Here is a 26,179-nt window from a genome sequence, read left to right as displayed (position 1 = left end):
AAAAGTAGGCACTTCACGGGGGCACTGGAGAAGGAACAGATTATTAACAGTGGGCAAAGACAAGCTACTAAACACCCAACACTGTTGCCATGTAACGACCTCTGAAACAATCCCTCTTAAGGAGGAAATCATCTTTGTGAATCCATAAAGAGGGCAGATGGGCAAAGCCGCTTCAGTAATGCTGCCAGCTTCAAAAGCCCACTTTGCACATCCTGAATGCTTCCTTCTGACGACTTTGCTGGGTGCAAGTATTCTACTGTCCAAAAGCTGTCATTGAGAGCACTGTTAATTTGGTGGCGATACAGTTCAGAAGTGATTGCAACAAACCTCCCATCATAGTTGGCCTGGATGCTCACGGTGCTTATGAAGCAGCACCATGAGGCAAGCAAGGTGAACGGATGCCTCCAAGCCCTTGTTCGTTTATCACACTGTTCTGTTAGTAACAACCATGAGACTTTAAACCAACAAGCTCAAGTTCAGCACTCGCGTGGTTACTGCGGAGGATCCATAAAAAGCACAAAAACAGAAAACTCAAAGGACAGGCTAAAGCACCATTTAACACTTAGTATTGCTGCAGCCCACCCCCTGGTGCCTGGAAGAAAAAAAAAAGTCTGACAACTTCCAAATCCGAAATATCCAGCCCTTTCAGCATGGCTGAACTAATAGCGGCGATTGAAACTTCAAAGCAACGAAAAACACCTGGTCCCGATGGTATTCCTTATGAGATTTTCAAGAACATGGAAGGAGCAGCTCTCAACGCACTTCTTCAGGCTATTAATAAAGTATGGGAGACTGGAAACATTCCACCTGATTGGAAGCATTCAATTGTTGTCGTGATTCCGAAACCAGGAAAGTCTCCAAATAGCCTGCAGTCTTTACGCCCAATTTCGCTAACCTCAACTGTCTGCAAGCTCGCTGAAAAGATGCTGGCCACACGTGTTTCCTGGTGGCTTGAACGCCACGATGAATATCATCCTGCTCAAATTGGATTCCGTTCTTACTTGAGAACTGAAGACGGACTTTGTATCTTATCAGACGATGTTTTAAAGGTTTCACCACACAGTCACGATGTGCGCACGGTAGTAGCAACAGACATAACGAAAGCTTATGACCATGCAATCATTATAGCCAACCTCATCGACCTGGGACTTCCACCGCGGGTGATAAGATTCATCTACTCATTCCTTCAGCATCGCACATTTGCGATTAGAGTAGATGGAAGGCAAGAAAGATACTTCACATTGAGCAGAGGAGTCCCACAAGGTTCGGTTTTTGCTCCTCTTCTCTTCAACGTTGCTCTAATACCTCTAGCCTGGCAACTACATCGGATTCCAAACAGGAGGTTCTTGATCTATGCGGATGCCGTCACTTTGTGGTCCGTGCATGAAGATATATCTAGACAAACTCAACAGCTTCAAGAAGCCCTTGATGTTCTGAACAACTACGCTCGGAAAGCAGGGTTGGACATTCCCACCCAAAAATCAAGCTATGTTGTGGTGGCCAACAATAAAGGACGCACAAGAATCATGCAGCACCCCTTTACATTTAGACTGGGCGCAGTGACTATTCCTGAGGCTTCTGAGGTCCGCATACTGGGTCTCAATATTCACCACTCCAGCAGTGGTGCCCACTGGCTCCGTAAAACCAGACAGAGTTCGACAAAAACACTTCACCTTATTCGTCGCATTGCAGCAAAACCAGCTGGAGCTCGTACTGACGTAGCTCGACGGTTAGTGCGTGCAGTCTTGCAGCCACGAATTTTATATCAGGCACAATTTCAACGGCTGACTTTGGCACAGCTGGCACAGTTGGAGACGATTAATCGCGATGCTATGCGCACAATCACAGCACTGCCCCTCATCACTCCGATACCAACCTTACAGGAACATGGCCAGCTCAACACTATTACAGAGCTAATTTTGCAACGTGAAATAAAAAAGCAACTTATTCCGGCTGTCGCCGAGTTGCATGCTCATTTTCAATGCGGCTCTCGGATTGACAATCCGCCCTATCCAATGCCTCCCTGGGAATCCACCAGCATCACAACTAATAAGCCAATGAAGCTCCGACGCAGCGATACAACAGGTATTACTGACGAACACAATTTCCTCGGTACATCATGCGCTAACACCTGCAAAGTCTATACGGATGCTGCCATTCTCCCAGACGGCGGAAGGACATCATTCCTGAGTACTACGCATAATTTCATCAGCGGCCACCAGTGCTATTTATCTACGGAAGCCAGTGCTCTAGTAATGGAACTTCAAGCATTCCACAACGCTGTGCAAGATGCGACATCTAAGCTGCCTACCATCAAGCAACTAGATATCTTCACTGATGTTTAGCGGCTATTCAGGAACTCAAGAAGGTTGATAAGGCGATGGAACTCTGCGAGACAATACACATTATGAATAGTAAAACAGCTACTTGCGTCAGGGTACACTGGGTTCAAGGCCATTCAGAGAACCTTCACAACATTGCTGCTGACCAGCAGGCACACTGCCCTCCTAATCCTGATCTTCCGCCTATTCTGCTCCCAGCTCAACCCCTAACTCGCTCCGAGCCCGTGAAAATTTTCTCCGGCAGGACACACGCGCTCTTATCCCACCGTGTGTCTGGTCCCTCCCCCTTCACCTTACTAGGGCGGAGAAAGTTGTGCTTAGGAGGCTTCCGGCCGGGGTGGACTTTACACCGGCCGTTATCTCAAGGTGGAACTGGTCGCATTTACCACTGTGTGCTACGTGTCCATACTGCTACGTTCCTGTGATGGAAGCAGATACATACCACCTAATATGGACATGTACTGGTTTAAAATCGGAACGCTTGCGTCTTCTACTGCAAGCCGGCCTCCGCTACAGTGTGACAACCAGCTATGACCACTGGATACATGACAACAGATTCTACAAAACACTGCTTCAATTCATACACAGCAGAGGCCTTCATACTAGGCAAGGAGCTAGCACATCACAATCCCGCGACAGCCGCGAATGAGACCAAGACGGGAGCACATGTCTGTGAACGCGCAAACGGAGCCCCTAAGCCACTCTGCTCCTCCGCCACCCCAGCTGCACGGCTGCACCACTCATTTCAAGCACATCACACCAAACACACATTCAGCGCTGAACAGTGGGCGGTCGACGCAGTCGCATTTACATGACTTGCAGCGAGCAGCACATCCCTCGATGTCCGTTAAGCAAAGTCGGACACGGCGACGCCACATCGCGGTTCGCAGAACTTCGTTGCCAAAGCGCTAGGCCACTTCGATATTTCAATTGTCACCACCGCCGGGTTCTCAAGAAAGCACGGGTCACACAACGCAGATTCTGTACTGCCAGAGCTCACCGAGGCCAAAGCCGCGCTTCCGCACCGCCACTACTCACGGTTTTCCGCCAAGTAACACAGAACGTACAACCAACATACAAGCAACGCACGCACAATCACATGAGCAATGTTGAACAACGCGCGGTGCAGAGAGCGATCACGCCGAGGAACACGCCACGGCGTCGCTCGGCGCCAGCATCGCGCCTTCTCAAAAATCCCTAAGCGATGCTGTCCCTAGGCACCTAGGATCAGGTCACGTGAGGGATTTTTGTACGACAAATAGACGCACGCGTGAGGAAGTGAAGCTGGGCGCGACTGCAGCGCCACGAAGGCGCGGGTAGGTGGCGGTTCCGCGCAACGGCGCCGAGTTTTAAAACTGAAGCTAGTCTAGTAACGTTCGGTAGATCAGTCTCGCCGTGGATGTTGCCGACGAAGAGTCCATATCTGAATCTAGTTGCTCTACTGCTTCGCAAAAGTTAAATTCTAAGGTGAAACCTAAGCAAGCTAGGAAGAATAAGAGAAAGAGGTTGCAACGTGGCCAGGAAACAGAGGAACAACGAGAAGAATGATTGCGAAAACGACGAGAAGCCGAAGCAGCTAAGCTAGCCGCTTTAGAAGGTGAGCCTGCTCGTGCGAGACGGAATGAAACTATGAGACCACGACATGCCGAGGAAACAGAAGAACAACGGGCCGAACGTCTTCAAAAGCGGAGGAGGAAAAATGTGTGTGTTTCTACTGAAGAACCTGCTTTCGCAATTCAATCAGGTTTAACCAGAGCTAAACCACAGCCAATTTTTTTGTCATGGTCAGCTAGTCATGGAGCCCGGTGGTGAATGCTTTGTACCCGGAGGTTTCTTCAGCGTGACGAACGGCTGGAAGAAGAGCTTCGCCAACGCTTTACAAGCTCCTCCTTGTCCTGAAACCGCTGAACGTCTGGCGTAAAGGGAACAAGTAATAAAGCGGTATGAGTACGCACAAGAACGCATGACTCGAATAGGGCATGAGGCGTAGTTTTTAGGGCGAATATCAAGTTTTACCACTACATGTCTTGCTTTATGGTGTGCCATAGTGCTAGGCGTACATACTTAAACAGTCAATGGAGAGGCCAACAAAATGCCAATTTGTATACGTTATTTACCAACATAAAGTGTATGAACATCAACAAAAATGCAAAAAAATGGTCATACTGACCAAAATCGGCGATACGTCCTGTTTGTGGGGAGCCTGTCTTTCGTCTTAGAACACGCCGCGGTACGAACACAGCGATCGACCGCGTCCTTTTTTCTTTGTGGTACGTTTACACAGACAGCGTCGGTATGAAGTCCAGATGCCTGGGCAACAGCGAAGGCGCCCCTGATATGTGTCAGTTACACAATAAGACGCGCCACTCGACTCCAGAAGACGCCACACAGGAAAACTAGCCTTAGTGCATACCGTACTACATCCTGATTCTCTAAATGAACATAAAAGCCTTGTGCAAGTAAATATTACTTTACTTAGTGCCGACAGGAATGACGAAACGACAACTAGCAATGACTGCTAACTAGCACGATCAGATACTTCCACAGTGCACGCTGTTTCCCGCGTCAGCCCGGCAGTACAGGTGAGCTTGGATCCGAGAGGTTACAACGCCGACATCACGAGCATTCGCTGAGCGTTTATGAAGCTGCATGTGTGGACGGTGTGAAGTTGCGAAATGACGGCGTTCTAACGGCCGACGCACTGAAACGACAGATATATATCTGTAACGCACATGACACACGGTCGTGAGGGAAGACGCCCTCTCCCACTTAGTTTATATATACACGGCTGTTGAATAAACGGAGACACTTTCCGCTCTCCTTGCTTAGAGCCTCTGGTCATGTCTCGCCTGCCGCACCACACGATACATCTTCGTCGAGATTATTCCTATGAGTCAGTAATGACAAAAACAGAGAGGTAAACTGCATATGCCAATACATACATGTCACGAAGTCCTTCCCGCGCAGTCTAGATGCTGCTGACTGCTGCCATGGACACCCTTGCGCACCTTGCCGCTTCACAGCCCTAATCAAGGCTTCACGGCGTTGTCGATCGCGTTTTACCGACGGAAATCGGAAAATCCGCACTGCTGTGCTGGGATGGTCACCGGAGGTGCAGTCGTAAGCGAGACATGACATTGGCATTTCGCCGAATTTCGATGGCGATAATCTTCCCAAGGGGTCCCATGCGCGCGGCAGCGAGAATGGCAAGGCTGACAAGTGAGTGAAAGAGCTTTATTGGAGGTCTGGCGAGGACGTGAACTCGGCGCGCTCCCGGTTAGTTCCAAGTCGGGACTGGCAGATCTAGCCTACCGACCGGCCCGGTCAAGAGCATGCCGGACAGGCAGGATTTGCTTGTCTAGAGCGGAGCTACGCAGAAGCGAGTCCCAATCCTCCTTGCGGAACTTGGAGTATCTCCACCCGCACTACCAGAGCATGCGCGCTAGAGTGGAGGTCTGCCCGCAGGACGGGCACGCATCGTCACGATATACGTCGGGGTAAAACGTGAGGACGGCAAGACGCGGATATGTGCCGGTCTGTAAGAGTCCGGAGAAACGACTGGCGCCCTATTCCAGTGTCAAGTGCAGCGCCTGCCACGGCCGGGCTCCACTCACTTGGAGGAGAGAGTCGAGTCCGGCCGTACGCCTTCCGAATTCCTCCGGTCCTCATCCGCTAGGGCACTGCGCATGCGCAGTTCGGGATCGCAAAAGGCGGATTGTAAAAACACGTCCCGGACGGGCTCACGGGCCGCCCGGAGGAGAACGCGCACCCCCATCCCTACCCTCCCAGCGGAGCTTTGCGCATGAAGGAAGACGGCGCGATTAGTCTCTTTCGTGAGCGAAATTGAGCAGCGATCGGAGGCTCAATCTCGCACGATTTCACTCGCTCATTCAGCATACGGCGCGCGGTGCGTGGCGACGAGTTCCTCGCCCTTGTACGTTATATGGAACCTCACGGTAATGCCGGCGGCAGGATACGCTTAGAGTGTCCATATAAGTCCTATCACAATGCAAACGAAACTTCCTTAGTTCCTGGTGTAAGTGTAAAGCTGCATAAAAGTTCGTACAACACAGCAGATTTCAAGTAAGCAAGAACATAAACGGTCACATTTCCTGGCTTATTTGCGAGCGACGCTACTTGAGGTCGCCAGTTGTCTGCGCGCGTGGACTCTCTTCTAAAGGCCCAACCACTGGTACGCGTCGGCAAGCTTCGTCACGCGCCGACGAGCGAACGCTTCGCTTCACGTTGGTCGGAGGGAGAGTGCACGCAACCACTGGACAGAAGCTCCGACGCGCAACGAAACTAGCTCCTCGGCTGCGACACACTGTTGCTGGACTATTTTGTCTTCATCCGTCAAAGTCCGACCTAAAACAGCTTGCTGTAAACTAAGCTTGCGACAGTAAGATAGTGATCCGTATGCTCTTTCAGATATGAAAACCACGTTTGAAGAATGATGTACACCTGCGCAACAGTTTCTTTTTATCTTTGAAGTAACAAAAGTGCACAAAATATCGACATCAGCGCTCGCGCGTCGTCTGTATACAAGATCGCTTTGCAAACACCTACATGACGATGCCATATATCAAAAACTGTTGTACCATTTCATTTTTTGGAGGCTCATTGCACAGCCAACTACGTGAGAATTAGGCGTGCAAAGTATAATTGAAAACATCTGTGTTGAAACTATTGTCACGTAGTGGTGACTTTGAAGAATGATACAGACTCAATCGCAAGGATAGCGGCGAGCAATGTCGCCAATCGTCGGAAATCTCATCTGCGGGTCAAGCGCATCGGTTTGCATGCATCAGTCGTCGAAAGTTATAGTGCCCGCGCGCCTTCCAGAAAGTGATACACAATTCGTTTCGCGTATGCAATCAGATTATACAAGGTTCGTCGAAAACAGGCAACTGACAGAACCATCGATAATATTCGCGAAACGTCCGATACGTTCCGGCGCATCTGCGCTGAACGATAACCTTTAGCATTCTTTTGCCGGTGAAATACGGTCACCGGATACAGATGAAGTATCCGTGTCTATATAATTATGCTTGTTGCTGCATGAAAGAAACGTGAGAAAGTAGTTCTGAGAAAATCAGCAAAAAAGAATTGAAACACCTGCAGCACTCACAAAAAAAACATCTAGAATAGATAAAATTTACATAATTTGTAGCTTGTCTCCTCCCTATTCTTGATTCTGTCATATCTTGCCCATGGAGCACCTCATTTATTATTCTAGGTTGGTTCGATGCAGCAACACCGCATACGGAGGCCTTCACATTGAATGTATTTCTAGAAAACATTTTCACAGTGTAGAGGCCATGGCCTATTGTAACTGGTTTCAACATGTGAAGTTTGTCTTTCTGGACATTAATGAATTGACATACCTTCAGGTAATACAAGCTTGAGAATTAGAGGGTTTTAATGGGCTCTTTCGTTGCCCTTTGCCAAATCGTACTATTGAAGCGCTTATTCGAATGTATGGGGGCAGCTCATTTGCATAATATAAGTAATATATATATAAACAGGTTATTTTCACAATTCATACACTTTGTCACCACAAAAAAAAAAACGGTTTATTGTTTTCAGCCTGCTAAGATGTTTTGACTGAGAAAGATATATTCAATTTATTCTGTGAGGCGCGCAATAATTGCTATGGCATAATATTTTATTGCGCAACACTGGATACAGTAGCCAACCATTATTAAAACTAAGAAGAAATTAATAGCACAATGCATATGATCAGGCACAAAGCATATTCTTGCATTTTCTTAATTCATGCCATTTTAATTGCACAAAAGCTACTGCACTGAAACAATATACTAGTACATACTTAAAAAGCACGATTTTATACTACGATAACAATCAATCATTCAAATGTTTGTTATAGTGCCCAGGAACACCTAGAGAGCATTCCTACGGGTGCATTTGACGAGCAATATGTGAGACAAAATGTACAGAAAACAATAATGTGGTAGACAAAAAGTGCTATAGAAAAACAAGTATGGAAAAAAGAAAACGAGGAAGAGTAGAAGAGACTTAATCATACATGATTATCTACAGATACACAAAATACAGAAAATGAACTCTAAAGTATGTCAATACAGGCACAGTTCTTATTATGGGTTTTGTAGTGGAGTCATATACAGCAGTCTTGCAACAAGGCCAGGCAAGGAACGTGTAATGCTGCCTGGTATAGTGGGAACGTATAATGTCGTGGACCACCTTATACAGGAACAAAAGGTGTGATTTCTTAAGTCTTGGATCTTGAGATAGGAGTTGAAGTATACTTGAGAAGGCTCAACTATGGTCGCCAGAATGGCAAAAGTGGTGCTTGAAAATAGATATCAATTTATTCTGGACGCGTTCATTGAGGACAGAATTAGGTTTTCATGTTGCACCCCCTCCTACAGTGGCATACTCTAGTAGTGGAAAGCACACAGAATAATTTCAGAAACACAACAGGTGAGTGGAAATCACAATATACGACATTCAATTCCAAGAGCGTGAAGGGCATGTTGTGTAATTATCTATGCGAAAAGAAGCTTAGCATTTTGTCGAAGTGAACACCAAGATATATAATTTCATCGACCCTAAGGAGTGGAGCATCCAGTAGGGTGTATGAAAATGTCGCATGGTGTGCTTTCCGCATATAACTTAATGCCATATTAACTTAATGCCATAGTATTCGAAGTATTTAAGAGCACCTATTGTTTGTGAACCAGTTTGAGAGTGAAAAATGTCTTTTTGGATGTTGATGCATTGGTGAACACTGTTGACAGTCTCAAATAGTATTAAGTCGTCGGCACACAAATACATGATGTTCATTTATTAAAATTCTCTTAGCACTAACAGAAAGCAGGGAGTTCAATGCCGATTCAAACACATTTCACGCAGTGCAGAGGATAGATGTAGGCCGGCAGTTAGTAGTGCTGCGCATGTAACACCCGATTTATGCAAAGGCAATGTCCATGCTACCTTCCGAGTGCTAGGAAATGTACTAGACTTTAGAGAACTATTGAAGATTCTTGTGAAAACAGGGAACAAGTATGCTTCCATACGTCGTAAGTTTTGAGGAAGAAATGCCATCAGCACGACAAGAAAGGGACGGTTTGAGGCACTTCATGCACTTGGAAACAAGGTTTTCATTGACGGATAGTGTACACACCGTGCTACACTGAGATGGAAGGTCACTTGAAGCATATTTGACACAATATAGCGAGAAGAAACGTTGTGCATAGGCGTCAGCAGTGTTCGAGACATCACCATTTTCACCAAGGAGACATATATCTTTGGCGCTCTTTTTAGACGAGTGAGAGCGCACGAAGCTCCAGAAATATTTTGAATTATGTGTCACGCTTGCTTCAACACAATCAATGTGGTCGTAGTGATGATTCTGATAATAATAATAATAATAATAATAATAATAATAATAATAATAATAATAATAATCTGAGTAGTAACATGGCACTCTAGACTAAAGAAACTGATGCCTGTACGCTAGAGCGTCTGATAGCCAGCCATCTAGAGCAGGAATTTGCAGGGTGCAGAAGATACCCCCTTCCCCTCAAAGTGCGCGCGCACACACACGCATACACACTTGCTCAATGGCAGAGCACGGCACACACGCACACAGTCGACGGGTGCGCAACACGCAGGAGTGCCAATTCAGTCTGGTCGCAAGGAAGGGGAGTCCAAACGGACAGTGGGGGGGGGGGGGGGGGGAGAGAAAGCTCTCTGGGCCATATAGTCATGGAGTTGTGGTGTCAGGCCATAAAGGGGTGATGGGCTTAGGCTGTGCTGACCACTTGTTCAGACGGACTGAAGAAGAAAGATGAGGGCTGTCAGAGAGCCGTCAAGCATCCCGCAGAATACACTAGTGAAATCTTGCACCGATATTGCAGGGTGTGCCACTTGAGAGGTTTGAGGCAATCCTCGTAGGCTGGCATGAATGAGCTTGTGACAACCGAAAATACGGGAGTAGAGGGAGTATAAGGTGAGCAGTACTCAAGTCGTGACGGATTCATAGAGGTGTAGAGTGCTAGGAAAACCTCAGATCATCAGGGAAGGGAGACACGGAACACAAACCCAAGAATGAGCTGATGCTTTGATACAGTGCTGGTGACATATGCCGAAAAGTTGAGAGAAGTGCTGAATGTTACACCCAGAAGGGGAAGCGCCGTGACAGTCTCTATAGAGGTGCCTCCGAGGAAGTAGCTTGGACACGCAGCAGTTTTGTTGTCGCTGATACGCATGGCAGCACTTTTTGCAGTGCTACTACGAAGTTTGTTATTGTAGGCCCCGCCGTTCATATTTACAGAATGTATTTATTACAAGCACATAAGTTGTGCACCGGCATAAGGTTGCTGTGGAAGTATCATATTGTTAATAAAACACATTCTACGCAGATGCATTAGTAACTTGGTTTTGAGTAGACCTTTGTCCTGACCACAGTTTATAATATCACAGCGAGAAATGTTTTAGTAGAAGCTGAAGAGATTTGAGCAGTTTAGGCATACCGACTGCACAAAGCACTTATGGCACCTCTTCACCTTCCCCTCAATGCACTTACACCACCTACACTTTCCATAAACAAAAAGTGAGATAAAAATCAATTGCCGTTTCGTTGACTCAATACATCCTGCTTCTGAAGCAGGCATCGAAACAATCCTGGTATGCGCTGCTACATGCATAGGTGTTACATTGTGCAGGTCTTGCTGTGCAGTCCACATGGTGCACGTGTTGCAAGCAGATCATTTCCTTTTGCAGTGCTCAAGTATAAGGACACACTAACTCAAACATGACTGCGCTTTCACGTATGCTTCAGTGCGTCAGTGCTCTTGAGTGCTGCACCAGGGATTTATTCCAAACTAGCCCAAAAGGAGTACAGTGGACTTGTACTGAACTGGATTCACATGCCGAATGGAAGAGCGTACTGTCAGCTGAAACGGATGGCATGACTGATGATGTATACGTACTGCCCATTGTTCGGCTACTAGTGTCTTTCGCTTTAGAAAGTTATCTTTGCCCTTGAAAACAGTGCAGAGCTCGACCCTTAAACTTGAGTCACCTGAGACTACACGAAACACGCCGCGGTTGACCACCTGAAGTTCCGCACGGTTAATTCACCACATCACACACCACACGAAGTCAGGAGTGCCATATTTTAAATCGCTGCAGCACCAAACGGAACTGAAAATTAATTTCCTTCGACAGAGTTTCTCAGCTAGGCTCGTGCATTCGCCATTTGCGAACTCGATGGACCCGCTAGGCCTACGCGTAACGTAAACAACATGGGTGGTAGGCGAGCGCTGATTATCCAGACTTCGGAGTACAGGAACATGTTTCCATTCGTTTTGAGCACAACAAAATGTACATACAACAAGCACAGACATTAGGGCAATCGTGATTCGGTTGGCTGTTTTAGCAGACGATCGCACTGAGGCCGGCGGAACCCAGTGGGCAGGTTGGATTAGTCGGCTTAAGGCTTTTCAAAGGCGACGCAAGAACGTTAGTAATCCCTTACAGCGTAGACTTGTCTAGACCTGTCCGTGTACTTGAGCTCTTGTCTACACGTGCACAGCTCTAACGGCGTCGTTGCTATCACGAGAAGCAGATGTCTGTGCTGATCTGTCCGGGCTCCAAATTGACAATGTTTCAATGCGACTAGGATTATTTTGAAAGCTCACGGACTTTGCGGCATAAATTGTGCGTACTCTCCATATTTACCCCTTTGACGCGATGGTGTCAATGGTCCTGTGTTGCAGAAAGTCCTGTGTCGGTATCGGCGTCGGCAAAGTTGTCCGTGAGCGAAAATTTCTGTATATATTTAGGTATATGTATATGCCACACCTTGCTATATGACAGTACCACACCACTCTACCACTAAAGTTGCTGATACCTTCTCTTACATTCTTTGTCTTTCATGCATTGTCTTAGAGTCAGTTATTCCTCGGAATCCTGAGAATTCAGCACACAGCCCACAAACAGATGTCATGAAACGAAACGCTGACAGCGCATTCCTTTTAAGTTAAATCTTCTCAGACTGAAATATTTAAAGTGTAAAACAATATCAGGAATCTGAAACAGACGTAATTCTCTTGGCGCGTTTGTGCACTCCCTCAGGGATCGGGGCAGAAAAGAGGCCGCCTGTCCACCAGAAAGCTCGCCTTCGTGCATAACATTTCGCCGCCAGCGTTTCCCAGTAACCATTGTGGTTACATAAGCTTCAGTTTCCGGGAAGCGTGAGAAGCAGTTAGGGACCATTGAATGCTATCACATTCATAAAAGCGAAGCGTCAGCGTTCTCCAATTTTTTGTTCCAGTGTCCCAGTTGTCTTCAAGCTTGGGCCACTAGGTATGTGTGCTAACTGCCGTCTGGCCTCGTAGATAACTTGGGTCGCTGGGTATGTGCCACTGCGGATGTGCCCGAACAGATAAGTTTGGCACTGTAGGCGAACGCCATATTGGCATGAGCCAATTCTTAACTAATGCCCCAGAATGGATGTATCAAGGAAAAGCAAGACCCCCATATATAACCTTAAAAATATTAAAGTGATAATGAATTCTGGGGTTTTACGTTCCAAAACCGCGATTTGATTATGAGGCATGCTGTAGGCTCGCTACTCCGGAATAATTTTGATCACCAGGCAACGTTTAACGTGCGACAAATGGAGGGGACTCGGGCGCTTTTCGATTTGGTCCCCATCGACATGCGGCCGCCGCGGCCAGGATTTCATCCGGCGACCTCATGCCTAGCAGCGCAACAACATAGCCGCTAAGACAACGCGACGGGTTATAAAAATGACAGCGCCCCATCCGCGTCGAGCGCGACCGCTTGAAGGGTAGTCATTGCGATAGATTCTTCGCGTCCTGGCCGCCTGTGCAGAGGGAAGAGGAGCGCAGCTGTAGTTCTAGAAACCTTGCGTAAATGCCGCTTTAGCGTCCACAGAACAACGATTAAGGACACGTTGTTAGTGTGAGTTCTTTTTCGAGTGAACATTCGTTTGAAGGATATGCCTAAGTTGCTGTTCATGGGAGGGCGAGCCCATGGGGCACATACGTACTCATCCTGTTGCTAAAAGCAGTGGCACTGAAAAGGACCGCAGACGCACTACGACGCCGCAGACCTTATGCTACATACGTCACAGTGACTGTGGCCAACCGCTCACGATAAGCAACTGCTGTTTCTCAATTACGGACTCTGTATCGGTTCTTATTTTCGTATTGTGATCCCCTTTGGACGGAAGTTTAAACGGCACTTACGCGGTAGCAATGCGTGTCGTCCTCCGTGGTACTAGGCAAGCGCACACTATAAGCAAGAGCTCCAAGAGACCCCAGCAAGAAGTTCACGCAGCTTGGAAAGGCCTGCACAAAAGCCACCAGATTCCTCTCTCACAACTCACGCATGCGCAGGACGCTCGGCAAAATACGAGAAAGATCGGGTGCTGCAGTACATGCCTCATACATGAGGCCACTGCGCGTGCTTGTTTCGGCGAGCCCTTTTGCCATCTGCATGCCTCTTCCCAAGAAGCTGCTTACCGCTCGGTAGCTTCAAGAAGGCAAGCGCCGCCGCTATAGGGCGTACCGTGCGTAGGCCGACGTGGGGTCGTCCTTCTTTTCTGCTCATTTCTTGCTGTACTTTGAGCCATGCCCATGCTCACTATTGCAGCACACGCTGGCGACATACTGAGAATGGCGTGCCACCAAAACGGACGTAGAAAAAACAAGATAATGACAATAACATATAAAACATATCTCACCAATCGCATACCCCTTGTAAGAAATATTGCTAATCGCATTCATGTTGTCAATCATTTCCAAAGGGTGCCTGCACCGCCAATTTCTTCCGCTCGTAAGGGCTCTTCGCCATTGTCATTGTCTGCCTGCCTTCGCTAATGCATTATGTCCAGCATGAGCACTTCTTGTTAGGCTAGTTGGTAGCTGCTCATTATAAAATATAAAGTCGCCAAAAAACGGACACACACAAGAGAAGAGAACGGGACAGGGCGCCCTGTCCCGTTCTCTTATCTTGTGTGTGTCCATTTATTTGGCGTCTTTATATTTTGTAATGTCTAGCATGAGGCCTGGCTAGCAATTACCCTAACGAATAATTCTAGCCTAAGACAGTTTTCCCGAATGCGAGCACAGTTTTGGTTATGAAATCTTGTGTGCATGCATGTTTAAAAGTATTGTCGCGTTTTTATTCAATTAGCAAACTTCATTATGTCTTAGAAACCAAGGACACAAATGAAGTAAGGCAAGCCCAAATACTATCCCAGTTCTTTGGCGTGGTTCAAAGAATTTAAACTGTCCTACGCGAGGCAGAACGCACTCAGTAATACGATGCAACTGGAACCGAATGCACAAGGCTTTGCGTTCGTAAGTGCTCATTGTTATTAGCCGGCCGCCTTCACTAAATGATATATCCAGCATCAGGACTGGCTGCAACGAAGTGTTCTAGCGTAAGGAATGTTTGTCAATACTCGCCAAGCTTCATGGCACTGTTAAATAACACCAGAATTTCCATCTTAGCATAACTGCAGTGTGGAGGTATAAACACGATTAAGACATCCGCCACCGATTACTCACATGAGCGCAATACTTTTCGGTGAACGTTCTCTCATGTGAATCACGAGTTCCCACTGGCTTTGCGAATTCGAACATGGTTCGCTCTCAAGCGTGCCGGCCATGTGAACGATCGGACATAATTGTTTTTTTCTTGTGAACGTAGGTGCTACAGTTATTTTGTGAACAGTACTACAACTGCGTTGGAAAATTCATTGGAAAAAAAGCTGTAAGTGCACTATCGTTTATTTTATTCGGTTAGTTAGTTAGTTAGTTAGTTAGTTAGTTAGTTAGTTAGTTAGTTAGTTAGTTAGTTAGTTAGTTAGTTAGTTAGTTAGTTAGTTAGTTAGTTAGTTAGTTAGTTAGTTAGTTAGTTAGTTAGAATTTAACAGCGCAACTCATTCATTCCGTGCTGTCCTTACATTTCCGTCAGTATAGACAGGTTGCTTCATTGAGTTGACTACTATTGGTTTCAAGCGAATCGAATAGTCTGTTGTGAATACGTATGGATGGATGAAAGTTAATAAACACAGTGTGGAAACAGACCAAATATGTCACTTGCAACGTTCGCCCAAGGAAATAGTGCTGTTTATTTTTATACTTCTCCCACCTCGACTGACAAGTCGCTGCTTCAAGTAAAGGTTTCATTCTATACGTACTAAAATTAACCAACCTCATGACAGTAGAATGGTGAAGAAGCGCGCCTCATGTTAAAAGGGCGTTGTAAAAGGGCGCCCAAATGTTCAGCATGTGGCGATTTGGAGAATTCGACACGCCATTGCGCGTGCGCATTCCCCTGTTCTGCCGTCCCTACGCCTCACTCGCTCCTCGCTCAGAACCAGTTATCAGCGGTGGCGCTCCACTCGCGATGATTCGCCGTGAGGGCGGCGCTAAGACGTCACGAAGGGCCCGTGGCGGCTACTCTCGTGGCGAGCAGAAGTACATGGTGCGTCGACGTGGGTTAGTGCCTTATGGTGGAGGTTGCTGAGTCAGGACATTTCCTTCTAGGCAGCCCATGCGTATCGCACTGTGGTCAGCAGAACGTCACTCGAGGCTATAACCTACACCTTTGATCTGCGATTTCAGCACTGCAATGGTTCATGATGCTACACAGTTCTATTAGCTCATACTTCTGATTTAAGCACGGAAAACAGAATGCATAACCTGTAGTAGCGTTACTGATTTTCTGGAGGTAGTATTTATTGGTCAGTATTTACACAATCCATTACAAGTTAATAATTTGCTATTCTAGAAGCGTACTAGTTTGGGCTAGTTGGTTACAAGTCATGATCAATGCTATTTGCGCACCACTTGAAACGTGGACTGGGGGAAGACTGGAGGGCGTTCCGTAGTACTCGTTCCGAGTGGTGCGCGAAAAACATTGACCACGATTTCCTATTCTAGGTAGATTATAACTCAAATAGTACTTCAAGTACGTGCACAAATGGCTACAAAAAAGGGGAACAAATTGTTCCCCTCTTTCTCTCATGTGGAACTGCGTTCGGTCCGTATAGGGTCAACGTTCCCACGCATTTACATAAGAACATACTAGGATTAGTGATAAGAGCTAATGAGCTCTGGTGGGTGGCCTAAGAAATAGGCTCGCCATACACTATGCAAGAAAGAGGTGAGGCGTGCGGACAGGACACAAGAGTAGAGAAGAGTAGAGACAACACGAACAACAACACGTTCTTGTCCACTTCTCTACTCTTGTGTGCTGTCTGCAAACCGCAACTCTTTCTTGCATAATGAATCCTTACCAACTAGCTCAGCTTTCTGTCGTTCTAATCGCCATACACGCCAATTACGTGGTGGCGGATGACCTTTCGAGGGAACCGTCTTGCAGTGCACTTCGCTGTTTCAAACTCGATTGCCTGACGGCGTAGATACTTAGATGTCAAGGACATCCCGCAGCAACTGTGCCCGTGTCTACATGCTTTAGCTTTTCAGTGGAGCACATAAAGATTTCAAGTCACGGCGTCACGTAATTTGGAACGCTGCTATTTCTCGCAATAGCCACGTTTTGACGCCTGTGCCTTTTGCTTTCCTTTTCTTTTTTTAGACTAAGGAAGGCCGGAACGAATCCCTTCACTGCATGATACAGTACATGGAGCAGAACCTCGTAAGTCGTTGACGGAATCATGTATCTGTAACCCTCTCTCGTTTTTAATATCACTGCACAAGCGCTGTAGCAGAAGAGAAAGAAAGGATTGGGGGACTGGAACAGCATCGATCTATAAAGCTGCGTCGGAGGATTATCATCTAATCGTGGGATGCCCTGATGCTATCACACTAGAAATCAGGTATGCCGTGTGAGGACATACATTTTTTTTGGATACACGACAAAAAAAAAGAAGGTTTTCTTTCAGCTCCTTTAGTAAATAACCCTGCTACAATACCAAGGAAGCCGCTCTTACCGCCAGTAGAAACTTGGTTAGCCATAAAAGAAACAACAGCACAAGACATGTGACAACTTCAACTGGAAGTTCCCGCTCCTGCTCGTCGTGAATTTTGGCGGCTTTTCTTTATTCTGTAATTCCTTATGGTGAAATATTCAACACGTCTAATTATAAAGAAGCCTGACACTCAATTCCGCCAGCTTTAAGAACATTTAGTGAGCCACAATGGCCCGAATAAAAAACGATGCTTTGAAATCCCTGACGTGACCGAGATTCAAACGCAGATCTTAAATAAAAATTAATATTACGCCACAATTCTATTGTTAATTAATTGACCTATTATCATGAAAATAATGAAAGTTTCCAGCGAGAGTATTCTATCAGCCTAAGATTATTTAGTGTTTCTATCTTGCGTCCCTTTAAGAATCGCGCGGCATTTCATCCCTACCGGTAGTGTTTGGTTTATTACGTTTCCTTGTCTGTTCCGAGCGAAACTAGTTGCACGTACAGCCCCCGTCATTTCTGTCTGGGACGATGGAGCGCTGCGTTGTTGCACGAAGAAACGCATACCTGAGGACAGATTTAAGGTTTAAGAGATCCTGCTCAAGCTCACTATCCCAAGGAAAGTCACACGATTCTAGTAGCCGTTCCTTCAACGATTTACTTTCTCTACGATTGATTTCTTCAAAGGGGTACTGACAGGACATTTTCGACTGTTCAGCTTCTTGCGTTAAGTGAAGGTCCTAGACCCCTATACTAAACAAAGAAAAAGATGACACAAGCCTCAGAGAGCCGTAAATCATTTAATATCACAGCCTTCATAGCTGGTTTCACTATAGTTTCTCAGGAGTACAGTTTCGGGACGTCATGACGTCATAACGCAGTATGTCGTGACACGGGAGCAAAACATTGCGGCATTCTGACAGTCGTGCCGGTTCGCTCGGTCGCCTCGTATGCTGCGAGCCAGACCGAGCGAGCCAGAGCGAGTGTCAAAATATCGCCGCGTCGTGACCAGCGTGCCTACATACTGCATCGTGACGTCACGACATAGTAGAAACGTAGCTGAAACTGGCCACTGAAAATATATTATAACAAAATATTTTAGCATTTTGTCGGGCTTCAGAGTATTTTCGCTGGGGTTTAGAAGAAGTGCGCTTTTATTCAAAGCAAAAACAAAACACAAAAAGGAGGACTCTAAAATATTGTGTCCGTATCCCATTACCGCTTCCTTTCATTTACAGCACCAAGCTACACTGCCCTAGACACCCGTAACGGAGACTGTACATTAGCCACTGTAAAAAAAATTTTGCTAGCGTTTCTTTTTTATCGACAGCCACCTGACCTGCCTACCGGCGACCACGAGCCGCGAGCACTGGTGGCGCCGTTTATGGTACGCATCCTGACCTTCACACATTGCCTCAGCGTAGAACAGACAATTGTGTCATTGGCTATCAAGTCGCGTAAATAGTGAATGAGCATGCGCGCAAGCTTCTACTCCATACAATGTATGAATAATTTTCACGACTCCTTTTGCCGCGCTTTGCGCTAACTCATATCTTTATTATACCATTCTATCTTCAAGGTCTCTATAGCTAACGTTTAGGCCTATGTGAACTGTAATCTTAGAGACCGACTGGAATACAATTCCTAGAGTGCCAAAATCGAATGTGGTCGATTCGAATGTATAATATTATATTAATAGTCTCCTTTGAATGAGCAGCTTCTTCCACCGTTAATGTAAAAGAACAATGACATCCAAGTACTGGTCACATTAGCAAGATTCCGTCATTACACTGCCTGCCACGAAGTACGCTTGATCAAATGCGCGAATGTAGCATTATAAATAAATAAGCTGAGTTCTTCAGGGCATACATGCGTCGTAGTAATTTAAAGCAGAATTAAGGTTTGAAAGACAACCTTGTCAGGCCGTTGCCAACTGAAATAAAACGGACATTCTCGTTGAGTCTAGTAATGGCAGGGCGAATAAAGCACTATTTCTCTGTCGCTGTAATTCGTACCACGGTGATATCAAATAATGTTGCAATCAAGCGTATTCGTGTTTATTCCCAAGAGAACACAGTTGCAGGCCGATAAATAATGCCAGACAATGCCCATTGCTGAATGTCATGTCTGAACGAAATTGGGGGGAGGGGGGGTAACCCTATAACGTGCATAACTATTCCAATCTCGACGTCTAATTTGCGTAGCAGCCGACGCAAGGATTGGTCGGTGACCCGATCCTTGCGTTGTTTGTACCACGCAATCAAACGCTCTCCTCATTTATAGGATGCCACTTGTTTGCTTTGAAAGCGAAGGGCATTGCACGCCTTTACATGTTTTTCTTACCTATTTGGCTGAAAAGAAGCGTGGCGCGCGCAGAGGTGGGAAAAGGTTCCGTGGCGCCGCGCTGGCCCAGTGACCATAGATTGCCTGATGAGGAGGGTGGTACCGGCGTCTGCGATTGGCCCGCTTTCCCGGCCTTAGCTTGCCGTGGCTGCCGAACATCACGGAGCTCTACAACGGAAGGCTTTAAATGCCACGGAAACGTGTGTTCATCGAACACGAATTGACAGAGTGATGTCGTATACATGCTGAAAACATCTCGACCAATCGCAGAAGCCTTATGTTGATGAAGGCATAGAATCGAAAAAAAAAATGGTTTCTTTAGGGCGAATTAATCTTGCATAATCAGTGTGCACACGCTGTATCAGATGGGGAGTTTTCGCGGTTTTCTCATTGTCGCGTGACCGACACGCGAAGTGAGCGTGGCCCCAAAAATGTTTGACTAATCGTAGAGGACTGATTGCAGAAGTGTAACACAAAAACGTTGGAAAAGCTTTTCCTTGTAGCTTCTGTGAGTGCGAATGATTCCGCTTTTATTCGAAAAAGTCTCGCTCCAAGCTTGGACGACGTAGCACACTTTGTGTAAATTCTCCTTCACTATATCGACTGTGGAAGGGTTGAAATTTGCTTTATTTTTGCTTCAGTTTCATGTTCGAGCCTGCATAGCTAGCAATGGGAAGTATTCGAAACAATTCTAAAGATACTCGTCATTGCGAATAACGACTATTCGATTCGACGACTGAATCGAATAGTCAATCGAAACACGTCAAAAATGTTCGGATTGACGTCAATTTTTCCCGGATGTCCCTGTAAACAAAATAAATCAATGGCTTTGAAAAGAAATGCACTGTAGCAGGGAAGAAGTTTGGGCGTGTTAGTGAGATACATACAAACTGGAATACATAGCGCAAGAATGACACAGGGACAAGCAGAAACACGGGACGAGCGCAAACTTTCAACAATTGATTTATTGCAGCTGGTGAGCATATATATACTCACTGGGACGCCATTGCAACAGACACACTGAAGGGAACGAGGAAAAGCAGTCGTGTGACTACTATGCCCAAGAATTCAAGCTCTTTCTTTGATAAAAGAATAGACGGCGTGCTAACGCAATCGTCACCTGCTCTGGCTATCTCAACTGCTTCGACAATTTCCCTCGTAATCTTATTCCTGTGGCGATAGACAACAACAGTTTGTTTTAAGAGAGGGAAGCATGGTGCCTTCGCGTCACATTTTCTAAAGTGAGCAGCCAGATGCCCATCTATTGCGATGCTCTCCACTTTATTACTATGCTCCGCCAGACGCACGTTTAAACATCTGCGCGACTGGCACACGTAGGCACACGTTCCACACGAAAGTGGAATCTTATACACCACGTTGTGAGTGCATGTAACAAAATGACCCTTGTGCGCGGTAGCGCCACCAAACTTTCGTTTCCTCATGGGACAGCTCAACACATTCAACCTAAAGAGTTTGTTAGGTGCTGTAAAAACAACGTTTGCACCAGAACGTTGCCCAACCATTTTTAGGTTGTGGGAAACCTTACGAAAGTAGGGAATTACAGCCACCTTTAATTGGCCCTTTCTTCTTTCCCCTCTCTTTCGTCATCCGCTCTCTGCTCATCGCTCATGCGTGAAGTTAGCCTCCTTCGACGATGCATGCCTTCAGGAACCGAGATAATGATATGTGTCGGATAGTTCGCTGTTCCAGACGAGCCACCTCCTTACTAAGGCCCTCATCCAGCATGCGAGCACATGACTTGGAGAGAGCGCATGACAAGAAAGAACGTACCATACTTTTCTTTATGAGTTTTGAGTGTGCAGAACTGTACCTCAAGGGCGGCTTATTAGCTCTGGGCTCATATACCCAACACACGTCTTCAGCTTTGAAATGCAAACGCAAGTCTACAAACCTGATATTGCCCTGGGCAGGAAATTCAGTGGTGAACGTAAGTGGCCTATAATACTCATTCATTGAGGCAAGAATACTCTCGAAAGCAGGGTTTGAACAGTCAAAACAGCAATCTACATGAGAACTGGTGGCCGGATCAAGTAGTGATCTATCTAAAAATACCAAAAAATCATCTACCATATCTAAAAACCTTTACAACGCCCAAGCGCAGCGAGTATATATATGCTCACCAGCTACATTAAATAAAGTGTTGAAAGTTAGCGCTCGTCCCTTGTTTCTGCTTGTCCCTGTGTCATTCTTGCTCTATGTATCCCAGTTTGTTTAAAAAGAAAATTTGATAAACTTCGGTCAGGGCGGGAACCGACTCAGGACCTCCGGGATGCGGGATGAACACTCTTCCCGGCTCCACGGCGGCTCTACCGTTCGGGTTGACTAAAGGTGCGCTTAGTGTGTGCGTCATTGTACACGTGACAGCGCAGCCAATGGGGAAGAGATCACGCCACGTCCCGAGTGCGTAAAACTAATCTATAAATACGAAGCATTATTGTCCTATTGAACGCCCCTGAACGGTCCTTCGCGTTATTAAGGCCTCGCGAGTAAGCGAGCGTGTTGAGACGTCTGACGCGTTTTAACGCGATAGCGTTAAGAGCCCCTTGTCGTAGAACATCTGGCGTTGGTGTCGGCGTCGGCGCTGTAGGGGTTGTCTGTATGAGAAAAATCATCCTGAACTACGCATCCCGATCGACGCAGGCCCTCCGCGTGGCACATAAGCATCGCTGAAATAATTGAATTTGTCAATGCAAAAGTGGTCAGAAAACACGTTAAGCACGACTCACACACAACCTGCAAACATGATAGGGTCGGATTGTAATTTGAGTATACGTTAAAGCACGCTTCCGTTACGCAGAAACTTAAACACAATCTCCTTTTCCTGCTGCCGTTTAAGGTCTGTCTTAGTAGAAGCGGCGCGACCCACTCGGTTCCTTGCGACGCCATCTAGTGACGCGAAAGTGTCAAACGGCCCAATGCGAAGAAATGCCGGCGTCTCTAATATATAGCAGTGAAACGGCACCGAAATTGCCATTGGCTGCGACGCCACGTCGCGAGCATGCCTCGACGGAACAGAGTGGGCGAAAGGGCACTCAGAATGGCAACAGCGCGAGCAAGACGACGACGGAGTGAAAGGACACAGGACGAGCGCTGACTCACAACTAAGTTTACTGAAACACACATCAGGTATATAAGCGACACAGGTGATCACATGGTCAATCGAGGAATGCACAACCGGGCCGCGTGTGTACAGGGCGTCCGTTACCGTATCGAGTTATCTAGGTAAGTGCATTCCTGCTGAGAAAAGCGTGATCGAAGGCTGGTTAATGCACCACGTGCCATTTCGCTCAATGTGGGCTGCTTCCACGACTAATCTGGTGGACGCATCAGTATGCTTAAACAAACATTGCCTTATGCGCATGTGCACACACATGCGCATAAGCATTGTTGTCTAAGGACAATTCATGCTCTCTAAGTCTTACACTGATGCACCGGCCGGTTTTCCCTATGTACACTCGCCCGCATTTGAGCGGGAAAGAGTACACCACATTGGAAGTGCGGCCTACAAACTTACTAACATGTTTCACTTTGCACCTTACGTTAGAATTACGTTCTGCTCGACTTTCTCGCCTTTTGACCACCGGACAAATAGCACTCATTTTTCCAGGAGCCGAAAAGGCAACAGGCACCCCATAACGAACTGCAACGTTCTTCAGGCCATGAGACAGGTGATGTGCGTAGGGTACAACTACCACGTTATTCCTCGTCTTTCCTTCGGCCTCCTGCCTGCTCGAGTTTTTTACCCATTGAATCTACTTCTCAGAGCAGCCCGTTATTAAGCTACCCAGCTACCCAGCTTCCTCCAGCCTGACGAAGTACGCAGATGCAAATGGCATCTTTTACTACTTTAGAATGACCTGAGGTGAAGTTCAACAGCGACTTGGCAGAAGGGGGGAAATATTTCCAACAGACATGATCGTCTAGGAAAACGTAGTCTAAGGTCAAGGTATTGTAGTTCAGCAATGGCTCGAAAGTCGCCGTCTTCTTCATTGGCGCCCCTCGGCGCAACCGCGCAAACGTGCTCGTGCCACTTCTCGCGCGTTCGTCGTTGTCTTCTTCCACAGCTGGCTCCGTTGTGTAAAAAGCTACCTTCGCCAATGGCTCTTTAGAGTGTGGCTGACGCCGCGCTTCTATATGTGAACGACGTAAATGGTCTCAGTTAAGTTCCGCCGGTGCGGTGGGTAGGCCGCGCGTCGTCAAGTCTGCAGTAGACCAGCGCGCGTGTGAATAGCGACGAAGGGAGCAGCGACCCAAGTGTGATCGTCGACGGCGTGCGGACGCTAACGCGGCGGCCGACGAGCATGCCCGCGAGATGGTACGTGAGCAGCTAGCGAGAACCGACGACGTATTCCGTGAGTCAGAGAATGGCGTGAAGCGCATTCGGTGTCAAGGGGTCAACGTGGACGAGTTCAATCTTCCACGGCTAGCTACGTTGTTACAAAAAACTATCAGCATCAGCAATGTCTCGAACGTAGTCTTCTTCCACAGCCGGTTCCGTTGCCGCTCGTCAGACCAGCGCAGAATTTCACGTCTCCTCTGTCGTCCTAATGGGGAGGCCGCGTTTTACGGGGCTATGAGCCGTAGCTCGAGTACTCCTATCTAAATACATGTAAAAGGAGAATTCGTTTTTCTCGGCAACCACTGCACCAAATTTGACGAGGTTTGTTGCATTTAAAAGACAAACTTAAAATCTAGTGACTGTTGGTTTCGAATTTTTGAGTTAGATTGTCAATTTTTTATTAAAAATTGGCAAAAATCGGAAATTTTCAAAAAACGAAACTATCAAGTTTACAACTCTGTAACTTAACCACTAAAAATGATAATACAATTCTGTGAATTGCATCTAATAGTACATCTAAAGCGGACAAAATTGATATGTTACACATGAATATAAAAAAAATTTAATCATAGGGAAATACAACTTTTGCAAAACCGTTGTAACCAACGTAACAAATTCACGTAAGATGTAAAATGACATATTGAATTTGTCCGCTTTGAATGATCTAATGAATGTCGTTTACAGAACCGCGATATCAGCTCTTGATGCAAAGCTATGAATTTATAAACTTCGTGATTCTATTTTTTTCTAACGGTCAAATATTTGAAAATCGTTTTAAGAAACTTCAAGCCCTAAATCGAAATTCCGCTTCCAACAGTCACTAGAATTTAACTTTCTCTTTCAAATGCGGCAAATTTCATCAAAATCGGTCCAGGGGTTATCTCATAAAAACGTTTTTGCGTTTTACATGTATTTGAATAGGCCGCGTCGGAGTTGGGCCCGAGCTAAAGCTTCCTCTTAAGGAGGTGTGAGCCACTCGCTGGCTCGCGTGACGGACAGATTTAATAACGGAAGTTATACGCGAATGTGCGCGCGTACCTGTATCGTCACGATGACTACAGATCAGGACAATAAATATGTTCGTACCTTCCTTCCAAATTCTCTGTTACCTCTGTATTGTGTGCTAAACATCTTCGCTGGTCATGCACCATGACAAAGTGGAATGGATCAATAATTCTTTTTTTACTTGTTCTTGCTAGATCATTTCATATAGTCAAATTGTTCGTTGCACAAGTACTCTTCAGCAAGACCATGTTTTTCATGGCCGCGATATTGTCGCGACGCCTTTTCTGGCTTTTTGTGGTTCTTCAGGAGTCAGAGCCCCGTTCTAGCAGATTTGACAATGGCATCCACCGGCTATGAACGGTAGATGATAATAGGGGCATAGTATCAAGCACAAGGTGTCGCTCCAACATCACTGCCATAGTTTCGTACTACCTCTTCCCACTCCGCACAAACAAATTATTTCCGAGAAACACAACGTAAATATAGTCGTACTGGAGCTCCATGGCACCCAGCGTGGTTACATTCCTTGAGCACCTTAATTCTGCTCTTAATAAGTGAAATGAAGGCACCCTCACTTCTATTTGTCCTTTAACTTGCTTGCTCGCTTATTCTTTTGCTCTTGAGTTTTATCTTATTTCGAAAAGCTCGCCTAACTATAAAGAGATATTCATAAAACTGACCCTCTCTCGCAGGCCTGCTTCATGAGGCGCCTCGACCTCCCATGGGAAAACGAGAAAAAAGCCAACGCAGTGATCCACTGGTTCTACGAGATCGTACGCCCCTGAAAGTTTCCGTGCAGGAAGGATCGATTAATTAAATGAAATAATTCCTTTCTGTAGATACTGAGAAAGTGTGCAAATGGGTCTTGCTGCTGCTGTCGATTTATTTAACAGTCTCAATAAAAGGAGTAATATTCTTATGTGGAAGCAGCGTAGGGATACAATTTACAGTATGTACCTACAAGTGTAGCAAGCACTGGCCAACATGAAACCCAGCAAACATCAAGTAAGGCACATCGTCAACAACAGATCATGCTTATGGTTGCGTCCCTCTAAATTCAAAGGTCAACATCAGCATGTTCGAGTAGCGCGTTGCATGACCACCGGTGGCAGAAGCGCAGGCTCGGTGCCATTAAGGACCCACAGCAGAGGAAGGGTGCTAACG

General features: G+C 46.3%; 1 protein-coding gene across 2 annotated transcripts in view; it reads left to right on the top strand.

Annotated features, from left to right (window-relative positions):
* LOC142574088 (uncharacterized) overlaps positions 1 to 25,865 on the top strand; it is a 57,085-nt gene extending 31,220 nt beyond the window's left edge. The window contains exons 3-6 of one of the 2 annotated variants that reach the window (XM_075683256.1): positions 15,072 to 15,134; positions 16,968 to 17,027; positions 18,638 to 18,694; positions 25,708 to 25,865. In XM_075683256.1, coding sequence (XP_075539371.1) covers positions 15,072 to 15,134; positions 16,968 to 17,027; positions 18,638 to 18,694; positions 25,708 to 25,800 — 273 coding nt within the window. In that variant the 3' untranslated portion in view covers positions 25,801 to 25,865. The remainder of the gene's footprint in view (positions 1 to 15,071; positions 15,135 to 16,967; positions 17,028 to 18,637; positions 18,695 to 25,707) is intronic. The other variant, XM_075683257.1, reaches the window with a different exon arrangement.
* Positions 25,866 to 26,179: the final 314 nt, after the last annotated feature.

The sequence above is a fragment of the Dermacentor variabilis genome, chromosome 3, assembly GCF_050947875.1.
Source record: "Dermacentor variabilis isolate Ectoservices chromosome 3, ASM5094787v1, whole genome shotgun sequence".
NCBI lineage: Eukaryota > Metazoa > Arthropoda > Arachnida > Ixodida > Ixodidae > Dermacentor > Dermacentor variabilis.
The sequence above is the reverse complement of the archived record's forward strand: the minus strand, read 5'-3'. Positions and strand labels throughout refer to the sequence as shown.